The 11,697-nt window shown below is 40.9% G+C and overlaps 2 protein-coding genes across 2 annotated transcripts; both read left to right on the forward strand.

Annotated features, from left to right (window-relative positions):
* The first annotated feature begins 1,719 nt into the window (after positions 1-1,719).
* On the forward strand, positions 1,720-3,698 carry LOC130520910 (fatty acid-binding protein, brain-like). The gene is made up of 4 exons (XM_057024602.1): positions 1,720-2,084; positions 2,161-2,333; positions 2,438-2,555; positions 3,673-3,698. The coding sequence occupies exons 1-4, from the start codon at positions 2,012-2,014 to the stop codon at positions 3,696-3,698; spliced, it is 390 nt and encodes a 129-aa protein (XP_056880582.1). The 5' UTR covers positions 1,720-2,011.
* Positions 3,699-3,858: 160 nt separating this feature from the next.
* Positions 3,859-10,124, forward strand: LOC130520909 (uncharacterized). The gene is made up of 9 exons (XM_057024601.1): positions 3,859-4,001; positions 4,370-4,386; positions 4,829-5,020; positions 5,142-5,344; positions 5,422-5,449; positions 8,932-9,123; positions 9,245-9,447; positions 9,523-9,549; positions 9,627-10,124. The coding sequence occupies exons 2-9, from the start codon at positions 4,374-4,376 to the stop codon at positions 9,819-9,821; spliced, it is 1,053 nt and encodes a 350-aa protein (XP_056880581.1). The 5' UTR covers positions 3,859-4,001; positions 4,370-4,373; the 3' UTR covers positions 9,822-10,124.
* Positions 10,125-11,697: the final 1,573 nt, after the last annotated feature.

Raw genomic sequence — 11,697 nt, forward strand, 5'->3', positions numbered from 1 at the left:
CTCATCTCTGTCCTCTCTTTAATGCTGTTTGTTCCACTGTCGCCTGGGTTGATTTGGTTTAAAATATGTTCAGCCTTGGTTTTGGTGCATAACTGATGATACATTTATAAAAGATTTAGGTTTATTCTTTTGATTTTTGACCCACCTTCATTATTTTCACATTTGTCCATGATGGATTTGAAGTCAACATCATCCACCAAAGGAGTTCAAACAAAAAGAATCAGTTTGTTTGGTTGTAAATTCTGTTTCGTTTTTTTTCTTCAGGTTTTTGGTGATGAAAGTGATGACAATGTGACCTACAGCACTGTGAGAATGTCAGCACCAACACAACCATCACAGCTCAAATAATAGCAGCCAAGAACTTGTTTTTTTATTTGTTTGTCTGTTTTTATTTGTTTTATTTGTTCTTGTATGTGCAGAGGTTTTTTGTTAAGAAATGTTTTAATTCCTATATTGTATTACCTGTTAAATAAGTAAATGTAGTCCAAATATGTTTCATTTCGAAGCATATTTTGGTTGATGAGCAAATAGGAGGCTGCATATTTAATTGAATTTCATTCATTTTTAATCGTTTTGATTATTCATTTTCTTCCTTTTTTTTTCAATTACAACTTTGGTTTTGTAGCATTAAATAACAAAGTGTGTTTACTGTAAGTATGAAATTAAAAGCTATTTCAAACAATGTTTCTCAGAGTCAACTCAGTGGTGAAGACTTTAAAGTATTATTTGTACAATTGGTGTTATTAATATCGGGGACGTTTTCATTCAACCCAAAATTAGGAGGCACTTCTGCCACTGACCAGCAGGGGGTACCAGAGCTCCTTCACCGATGCAAGTTTGCAGACAGCAGCTGTTGTTGCTGAGTAGAGCTCCAGCCTACAGGTATGATTAATGTCTGCATGCCCTGTTCTCAGATGAAGTACAGAGGAAATGAAGTTGTTCAAAAGAAGTGAATCAACAGGAGATCCTTCAAGAAACAAAGGTGCTAAAAAGAAAATGAGAAGAGGTGCAGATTTGAAGTATATTTCCTCAAAACTAAACCAAAACAAGATTTTGAATTTGGCAGCTCGGTCAGTGGTATTTTAAAATTACTTTTATGATGCATTACAAATAGAATTAAAAAACTAACCGGAAGGAGACTTTTGGAAATACTGACAATCCCAGTGTGTCAGAAGCTGCTCCACAAAAAAAAACAGGTCAACCTTTAAAACACAACATCAGCTCCAAGCTTAATGCTCATGACAGTTTATCAAAAAACCTCCCCTGAGTCCAACTTAAATGAACGACCATAAACTGCCCAATCAAGAGTCACAATCACTCATCTGTGTCTGTGCGTACCTCCATAAACACTGACTTTGTGTGAGAAAGCGGAACTTACACATGCACACACTCTCACACACACACTTAAGGACAGTCGTTACCGTGCATGTGAAGCATGAAGTAATTGCAGTGGTGGTGGTGGTGGTGGGGTCAGTAATGCAACTCAGGACAAAGAGCTGTCAAACAAAGTGATTCTGCTTCACCGACGACCCCCAACAGGACACATTCCGATCGGGTGGCACCGGGCTAACTGGAGAGGGGGGGCCGGGACATGAGGAAATGATTCATGGGGATTTGAAGACTACTCTCTGCCGGTAGCATCATTATAACATGCTTTTCATTGTTTAGTTTGGATTTTTTTGGGGTCATCTTTAAAATGGAGAATTTCTCCTTTTTAGCACCACATCAACCTGAGCTGGCTGCAGGAATTAGAGTAATTACATCATCGCGCATACAAATGAGCTAATTTAGCTTTGCCCCACCTCTCTACGGGTCAGTAGGACCGTGACCCAATTTAACCGTCCAATAAGGAACAGAGCAAAAATCTCCTGAGCCAATGGGACCCGTGGCCCTGCCCACCTGCATGCATAATAATAAGGCGCGGAATAATAACACACTGGGGGGAAACTTGAACGACCGCAGCTCACTCACTGGGCTCTTCAGAATACTTGGTCTCTGAAAAACCATCACCATGGTCGACGCCTTCTGTGCAACCTGGAAACTGGTGGAGAGCGAGAACTTTGATGATTACATGAAAGCCCTCGGTCAGTAATGTGCTTCTATCTTTGCTCTTTTTCTTTGATCTCAGTGTTGAAATGTGCTTCATATGTCATGTCGCAGGCGTGGGCTTCGCCACCCGACAGGTCGGGAACGTGACCAAACCGACCGTCATCATCAGCCTGGAGGGCGATAAGGTGGTGGTTCGCACCCAGAGCACCTTCAAAAACACAGAGATCTCCTTCAAGCTGGGGGAGGAGTTTGATGAAACCACCGCCGACGACAGGAACTGTAAAGTAAGAACAAACACTTTCAATCATCTCAGATCGGCATATTCCGGAGTAATCAAGATTAATTGGCCACACTTTTCAGTACGGTCACCATGTGTTGTGTCTCTCAGTCTACAGTGTCTCTGGAGGGAGACAAGTTGGTCCACGTCCAAAAGTGGGACGGCAAAGAGACCACGTTCGTCAGAGAGATCAAGGACGGCAAGATGGTCATGGTACGTTTCTGTCTAAAGTGAAACTATGACATAAATAACATCTAAAAGTATAGCATCATGGAACGTAGGCCCAACTACTTTGTTTTTTAGTGTTGTTCAATATGAGGGATTACACTGTAAAACAAGAACACTTACTAAGCTATAATTTAATGGTCTACTTATATTTTTTTTCTGTGTGATTTCTGGGCAGCAGCAAAATCAACACACATGTAGAAATACACATTCCCACATGTCCAGTCAAATCCCGAATCAAAACAGACATTGACGAGGCCCTGGAGGGACTCCCAGGTAGCAACTTAAGTGTGAATGTGATGGAACTAAATGTAACATGAAGATTCAAAGTTGTTAAAGCAGAAGTGAAAGTGAAACTTACCTTGCTGAGTCACCCTGGTCTTTTCTATGTCTCCAGATAATAAAGCAGTAATTCTGGTGGTGATGCATCACACCTTTGATCCTCATCTGGTGATGTAGAGAGAGCAGATTACAGGAGCTCCCTAGAAACGTCCGCCTCACTGTCGACTCCCTGTTCTATCAAGGCAGGCTCCTCGGGTGTAACCGCAACGATATTGCCTGGAATAAGATTCCAACTTTCAACATTCCTATTCCTGAAGTAAACACAAAATGTTGATGAAGGTTGTGCAGGAAGTTGTCTCAGTCCATTAATAACACTCATTTTTGTCATTTCAATTTAACTGTGAGTATTATTTACACCTGGATCCTCATACCTGAAAGACCCTGAAGGCGTTGGACGTTGACAGTCTTTAATCCATGTACTGCATCAAACAACTCTAATTTAGCTATTTTTCCACTTCATTTTAGGGTTGCCATTCAACAGAGGATTAAATTTGTGATTTTAGTTACTATTATAAGCTGTATTTTTTGTTGTTGTGATTACTTCATTAGTACTTGTTTAACAGTTAGCTAAACAGGTCACAGCTTCCCTTAAATGTGTGTAGATTAAAGGGAAAATGCTGCACACAAACCTTCATTAAAACTGGAGCCACAACTGTCAAAGGTTGACTTTAATCAACTGTTTGATGGATTTTGCTATAAACGTTAAACACAATAAATCGTCCTGATTACGTCACGATTGTGTGAACTGTGTGAACATTTGTTTCCTGTGTTCAAACCAGGAGCTTTATTTTCACTATTCTATTAGATTTAGATTAATTACCAAAAGGATATCTGGTTCCCTCTTCTGGCAGTAGCATAAATTACAGCTTTTTCATAAAATACAAAATTAAGATTGTTTTCTCCCCTGGCGGTAATGGCATGGCCATCCAAACATCGCCTGTCTTCCAGTAGATGTAATTGTTTAACTTTATCCTGTTTTAAACGCGTTTCAACGCGTCACCTCTGATTCGCTGGCCGCTCCTCTTCTTCTGTGGTGCCGAACGCGCCTCCAGCCGTTAAACGAAAGTGAAAGGGTCCTCTGCAGAGATCAAACGTGGATTCGTGTTGCGTGAGTACAGAAAGTCATTCGTAAACAAAGTAAGCGTTAAATTAATTTACTTCGATCCGAAAGAAATCAGATTATTAAGATTGATTTGATAATTCTTATGTGTGACTAAGACGTGACTGAGGGCAGGAGACCCTGCCGGACCTCACTTTGGTCGTCTTGGGCGAGGTCACTTGCAGAAAACTTACTTTCTGTTTTGAATCGTGGTTTCAGGGATCCTGCCCTCTGATCATTGCTCCTATTTTCTTTGCCAGTCTAAGCTTTTTCAGTAGCAATCTCACTGGTGAATTATTTACAGGTAGTTTTGGGAGCTCAAAAGTCTTGGTTTTGTTCCTTTTCTGAACTGATTGCGTCTTTTCTTTCCCCAACAGAGACATGGAGAATCTTGGTGAGAAAACCCTTTCAGCTCATAAGGTTTTAAACGATGTGCATTAAATGTCATGAATTGAATCATTTTGACTTGAAACCTGAACAAAATAATCGGGTCAAAGGCCAAAGGTAACGGTTTAACATAAGAGTGGAGAAAATGTGATTTTTCTGCTACATGGACAAATGTCAGGTGTTTATAGAGACTTTTGAGTAATTTGGTATTTTAGTGATTGTGATGTTTGTGGACCAATTTCAGTTTTATATATAATTTCTTTGCCTGTTTAAAGTTATTCATATTTACATTTGACTTTTAATTCAAAATTACATTTACACTATTTCACCTCAGTCTAAACTAAGTGTTTCCCACTGGTTCATGTCTGCATGATTTCCATCATCAGGTGAAAGTTCAAAGCTGCTCAGGTTGATTTTCCAATAACACACTTCTTCCTTTCTCTCTTCAGTATCTGGAACAAAGTTCTTTGTCTACGTGGCTTCTGAAACAAAAAAACGTTCACATGGAATGGGTTCCAAAATGAAACGTGTTGGACACACTGAAGTGAACATTCCGGAAGATGCAGATTATTATTTGGTTTTCTGTCCAGTCAAATCCCGAATCAAAACAGACATTGACGAGGCCCTGGAGAGACTCCCAGGTAGCAACTTAAGTGTGAATGTGATGGAACTAAATGAAACATGAAGATTCAAAGTTGTTAAAGCAGAAGTGAAAGTGAAACTTACCTTCCTGAGTCACCCTGGTGTTTTCTATGTCTCCAGATAATAAAGCAGTAATTCTGGTGGTGATGCATCACACCTTTGATCCTGATCTGGTGATTGTAGACAGCAGATTACAGGAGCTCCCTAGAAACGTCCGCCTCACTGTCGACTCCCTGTTCTATCAAGGCAGGCTCCTCAGGTGTAACCGCAACGATATTGCCTGGGATCAGATCCAGAAAAGTCTCAACATTCCTATTCCTGAAGTAAACACAAAATGTTGATGAAGGTTGTGCAGGAAGTTGTCTCAGTCCATTAATAACACTCATTTTTGTCATTTCAGCCATCCTGGTGGATGAGACCGTTTAACTGTGAGTATTATTTACACCTGGATCCTCATACCTGAACGACCTCTGTCACCCTACTGGGTCATGGCACCTCACCCTAACACTAACCCTAACTCTCCTTCAGACTGCATTTCAGTTCCTTCTGTACTCTGCTGAGCTCAGCAAGGTCTCCAGTAATGAAGGCCCTCTTCTTCTCCTTCAAAAGGGCCTTCAGGGCCTTCACTTGTCACCCATGCTTTGTTGTTTGGGTAACAGTGCACCTAAATGTCATGAATTGAATCTTTTTGACTTGAAAATGTATCTGTGATTTGAATACTTCATGAGAAGAGAACATGTTTTCATGTCACCTATATTTAACTTCTATCTTTGATTCTAATGAGCGTTACACTAACTTTTAAACACTGATTAACTATCTAATGATTCCAGGCATGAACAAAATAATCGGGTCAAGGCCAAAGGTAACGGTTTAACATAAGAGTGGAGGAAATGTGATTTTTCTGCTACATGGACAAATGTCAGGTGGTTTATAGTGACTTTTGAGTAATTTGGTATTTTAGTGATTGTGGACCAATTTCAGTTTTACATATAATTGCTTTGCCTGTTTAAAGTTATTTATATTTACATTTGACTTTTAATTCAAAACTACATTTACACTATTTCACCTCAGTCTAAACTAAGTGTTTCCCACTGGTTCATGTCTGCATGATTTCCATCATCAGGTGAAAGTTCAAAGCTGCTCAGGTTGATTTTCCAATAACACACTTCTTCCTTTCTCTCTTCAGTATCTGGAACAAAGTTCCTTGACAACGTGACTTCTGAACCAAAAAACAAGCTCATGGGATGGGTTTCCAAAATGGTATGTAAATGTGTAAGTGTTGCCTGGAATAAGATCCCAAAAACTTTCAACATTCCTATTCCTGAAGTAAACACAAAATGTTGATGGAAGTTGTCTCAGTCCATTAATAACGCTCATTTTTGTCATTTCAGCCATCCAGGTGGAAGAGAGACCGTTTAACTGTATTACTATCCTGAGATCCAAGCCTGGATCCTCATACCTGAAAGACCTCGAAGGCGTCACCATGCTGCTTTTCTTTATCCAGATCTGGTGAACCATAAGGAACTGATGACAGGCATCGCTGTTGGTATTGTGTTGGTGATTCTTCTCATTGTTATTGTCAATTCCATGGCTGGTAAAGGTCAGACGGCCAGTGGTGTCTAGAAACATCCAAACCTCTTTCAAGGACAAAAGGACACAGTAGAGACACCAGACCTCAAGAAGCTGTAGTAATTAAGATCTCTGTGACAGGACGGATATTTAGGATGTGTCCTGGTGCACGTTTAATCACCAGCATTTGAACTGTATGATGTTTTTTGAATCTAAAATATTGGATACTAGAATTAGGAATTGTTACATTTTACAAATTTACACGTCATTTCCTGGTTGTGAGGAGAGTAAGTACCTATTTGTTAAACTATTGCAGAATGTCTGCTACTGTTCTTGAATGTGCCCTCATGCTGACACCAGTGCACCAGGTGAAGCAAATCATAATAAATGACTGATGGCTTTCCTTTGTGCCAGTTTCTCCCCAGTCAAACAAAGACCACAATTGTGTCGTCTCTTACTATGTGTACCCGGTTATCAGCTCTTTATGATGGCTGCGCCAACTTCTCTGCTGTAGTGTGCTGGGGTGCAGGCATTAAAGCAAAGGATGCCAACAGACTCAACAAACTCATTAAAAGGCAGAGTCTGTTGTTGGCTGTAGACTTGATAACTTGGACGAGGTGGTGAGGGACAGGATGGTGTTGAAACTGCGGACAATCATGGACAGTCGCTCCCACCCCCTCCATAACACAGTGGACAAACTGAGGAGCAGCTTCAGCAGCAAACTCCTGCAGCCTCGCTGCTCCAAGGAACGGGACAGGAAGTCATTCCTGCCGTCCGCCATCAGACTATATAACTCATCCAAACCCAGCCAATAACAATAACTGTAATGTTCATGTAGTAATTTTATTTCTAATTTATTCTATATTTATGTATATATGCTTATAATGCTTATAATATGTATATATTATGTATATATTATATACAGTATATGCTTATAATATATGCTGTATATATGCTTATAACATTCTAATCTTATCTGTATTTATTTTTTTTTTCTGTCTCTTTACTCTGCATACGCTGCTACTATAATTCAATTTTCCCACGGGGATGAATAAAGTTCATCTTAATCTTAATCTTAATCTTAATTTAGATTAATGACCAAAGGGATATCTGGCTCCCTCCTCTGGCAGTAGCACGAATTACAGCTCTTTTCATAAAATACAAAATTAAGATTGTTTTTCTCCCCTGGCGGTAATGGCATGGCCATCCAAACATCGCCTGTCTTCCAGTAGATGTAATTGTTTAACTTTATCCTGTTTTAAACGCGTTTCAACGCGTCACCTCTGATTCGCTGGCCGCTCCTCTTCTTCTGTGGTGCCGAACGCGCCTCCAGCCGTTAAAACGAAAGTGAAAGGGTCCTCTGCAGCGATCAAACGTGGATTCGTGTTGCGTGAGTAGAGAAGGTCATTCGTGGACAAAGTAAGCGTTAAATTAATTTACTTCGATCCGAAAGAAATCAGATTATTAAGATTGATTTGATAATTCTTATGTGTGAATAAGACATGACTGAGGGCAGGAGACCCTGCCGGACCTCATTTGGTCGTCTTGGGCGAGGTCACTTGCAGAAAACTTACTTTCTGTTTTTGAATCTTGGTTTCAGGGATCCTGCCCTCTGATCAATTGCCTCTATTTCTTTGCCAGTCTAAGCTTTTTCAGTAGCAATCTCACTGGTGAATTATTTACAGGTAGTTTTGGGAGCTCAAAATTCTTGGTTTTGTTCCTTTTCTGAGCTGATTGCGTCTTTTCTTTCCCCAACAGAGACATGGAGAATCTTGGTGAGGAAACCCTTTCAGCTCATAAGGTTTTTAAACAATGTGCATTAAATGTCATGAATTGAATCATTTTGACTTGAAAATGTATCTGTGATTTGAATACTTCATGAGAAGAGAACATGTTTTCATGTCACCTATATTTAACTTCTATCTTTGATTCTAATGAGCGTTACACTAACTTTTAAACACTGATTAACTATATAATGATTCCAGGCATGAACAAAATAATCGGGTCAAAGGCCAAAGGTAACGGTTTAACATAAGAGTGGAGGAAATGTGATTTTTCTGCTACATGGACAAATGTCAGGTGGTTTATAGAGACTTTTGAGTAATTTGGTATTTTACTGATTGTGGACCGATTTCAATTTTACATATATTTGTGTTGCCTTTTAAAGTTATTTATATTTACATTTGACTTTTAATTCAAAACTACATTTACACTATTTCACCTCAGTCTAAACTAAGTGTTTCCCACTGGTTCATGTCTGCATGATTTCCATCATCAGGTGAAAGTTCAAAGCTGCTCAGGTTGATTTTCCAATAACACACTTCTTCCTTTCTCTCTTCAGTATCTGGAACAAAGTTCTTTGTCTACGTGGCTTCTGAAACAAAAAACGCTCACATGGAATGGGTTTCCAAAATGAAACGTGTTGGACACACTGAAGTGAACATTCAGGAAGATGCAGATTATTATTTGGTTTTCTGTCCAGTCAAATCCCGAATCAAAACAGAAATTGACGAGGCCCTGGAGGGACTCCCAGGTAGCAACTTAAGTGTGAATGTGATGGAACTAAATGTAACATGAAGATTCAAAGTTGTTAAAGCAGAAGTGAAAGTGAAACTTACCTTGCTGAGTCACCCTGGTCTTTTCTATGTCTCCAGATAATAAAGCAGTAATTCTGGTGGTGATGCATCACACCTTTGATCCTGATCTGGTGATTGTAGAGAGCAGATTACAGGAGCTCCCTAGAAACGTCCGCCTCACTGTCGACTCCCTGTTCTATCAAGGCAGGCTCCTCAGGTGTAACCGCAACGATATTGCCTGGAATCAGATCCAGAAAAGTCTCAACATTCCTATTCCTGAAGTAAAACAAAATGTAATGAAGGTTGTGCAGGAAGTTGTCTCAGTCCATTAATAACGCTCATTTTTGTCATTTCAGCCATCCTGGAGGAAGAGACCGTTTAACTGTGAGTATTATTTACACCTGGATCCTCATACCTGAAAGACCTCTGAAGGCTTCACCATGCTGCTTTTCTTTATTTATATCTGGTGAACCATAAGGAACTGATGACAGGCATCGCTGTTGTTATTGTGTTGGTGATCCTTCTCATTGTTATTGTCAAGTACACGGCTGGTAAAGGTCAGCTGGCCGGTGGTGTCTGGAAACGTCCAAACCTCTTTCAAGGACAAAAGGACACAGGAGAGACACCAGACCTCAAAGGAAGCTGTAGTAATTAAGATCTCTGTGACAGGACATATATTTAGGATGTGTCCTGGTGCACGTTTAATCACCAGAATTTGAACTGTATGATGTTTTTGAATCTAAAATATTGGATTCTAGAATTAGGAATTGTTACATTTTACAAATTTACACGTCACTTCCTGGTTGTGAGGAAGTACCGGTATTTGTTAAACTGTTGCAGAATGTCTGCTACTGTTCTTGAATGTGCCCTCATGCTGACACCAGTGCACCAGGTGAAGCAAATCATAATAAATGACTGATGGCTTTCCTTTGTGCCAGTTTCTCCCCAGTCAAACAAAGACCACAATTGTGTCGTCTCTTACTATGTGTACCCGGTTATCCAGCTCTTTATGATGGCTGCGCCAACAGGTTATGGGCCCAGGAAAGAGACTGGAAGCCGATGGAATCGTTTATGTTTTAATGGAGACGAGAAAAATTATGAGTTATGGGAAACTAAGTTCCTTGGCCAGCTACGTTTGCTCGGACTCAAGAAAACCATCCTCCATGAGCCAGATGAGGGTGAGGATGGTGCAGAAGAAGATGCCGAGAAAAACGAAGAAGCGTATGCTGAGTTAATCCAGCTGTTGGACGACAAGAGTTTGTCTCTTGTGATGTGATGAGGGATGCGGCTGATGATGGTAGGAGAGCGCTCCAGATACTGAGGGACCACTACGCTGGCAAGGGGAAGCCCCGTGTGATTATTCTGTATACTGAACTTACATCCCTCCAAAAGGCTGTCAATGAGAGCGTTACAGATTATATCATACGGGCAGAGACTGCAATTGACCTTCGCTGAGTTCAAGACAAAGTTGCGGAGCTATGAGAGCACTGAAAAGTTCAGGACTGCGTTCACAGATTAGGACAGTGTCATGAGAGTGAGAGGAAGATCTGGTGGGGACGTGAGACTAACCTGCTACAGCTGTGGCCAGAAGGGCCATAAAGCAATAGAGTGTCCTGCTGCGGGCCAGCGCAGTGTACAGAGACAATGGTGCAGTTTTTGTAAGAGCTCCACGCACAAAGAGGTGAACTGCAGGCGGAGGAGGAGAGACAAGGTCAAGCAGGCGGTGGATGAGGAACCACACGTTTGCATTCAAGGTGGGCCAGGTGGATGGAGATCCTGTCAGCAGACCACAGAAGAGAGGGCTCATGGTCGACACGGGGGCCACATCCCACATCGTGACGGACATCACAAAGTTCAAGGACTTTGATGAGAATTTCAAGCCGCAAAAGCACATCCTGGAGTTGGCGGACGGTGTGAGGACCAGCGGAGTCGCACTGAAGAGGGGTGCGGCCAAGGTTCGTCTGATCGACAGGAGAGGATGCGCAGTGGACACGATGTTGATGGGGGCATTATATGTCCCATCATATCCCCAGGACATTTTTTCTGCCAAGGCAGAGGAGCGACTGTCATCTTCAAGGAGGGACAGAACGAGCTCATCCATAAAGACGGTATGACATTTGGGATTCAAGTGTATGATAGGCTGTATTATTTAAACACTGCTGAGCCTATAGATGAAAGTAATGATGAAGATGGATGTCATGGATGCTATGATTTGCAAACATGGCATGAAATTTTGGAACACTGTAATTATGATGATGTGTTGAAGTTGGAAAGTGTCACAGAAGGGATGAAAATTAAAGGTAAATCTGATAAGTCGAACCTGAAATGTGAGGTCTGTATGCAAGGGAAATTTGCTCAGAGCAGGAACAGAGAACCAGATGAGAGAGCAACCACACCACTTGCATTTGTACATACAGATTTGGCTGGCCCTATAGAACCAGCAGCAAAAGATGGGTTCAGGTACTCTTTGGCATTCACTGATGACTATTCAGGTGCAATTTTTGTATATTTTTTGAAAGCCAAGAGTGACA

Source organism: Takifugu flavidus, unplaced genomic scaffold (assembly GCF_003711565.1).
Source record: "Takifugu flavidus isolate HTHZ2018 unplaced genomic scaffold, ASM371156v2 ctg583, whole genome shotgun sequence".
NCBI lineage: Eukaryota > Metazoa > Chordata > Actinopteri > Tetraodontiformes > Tetraodontidae > Takifugu > Takifugu flavidus.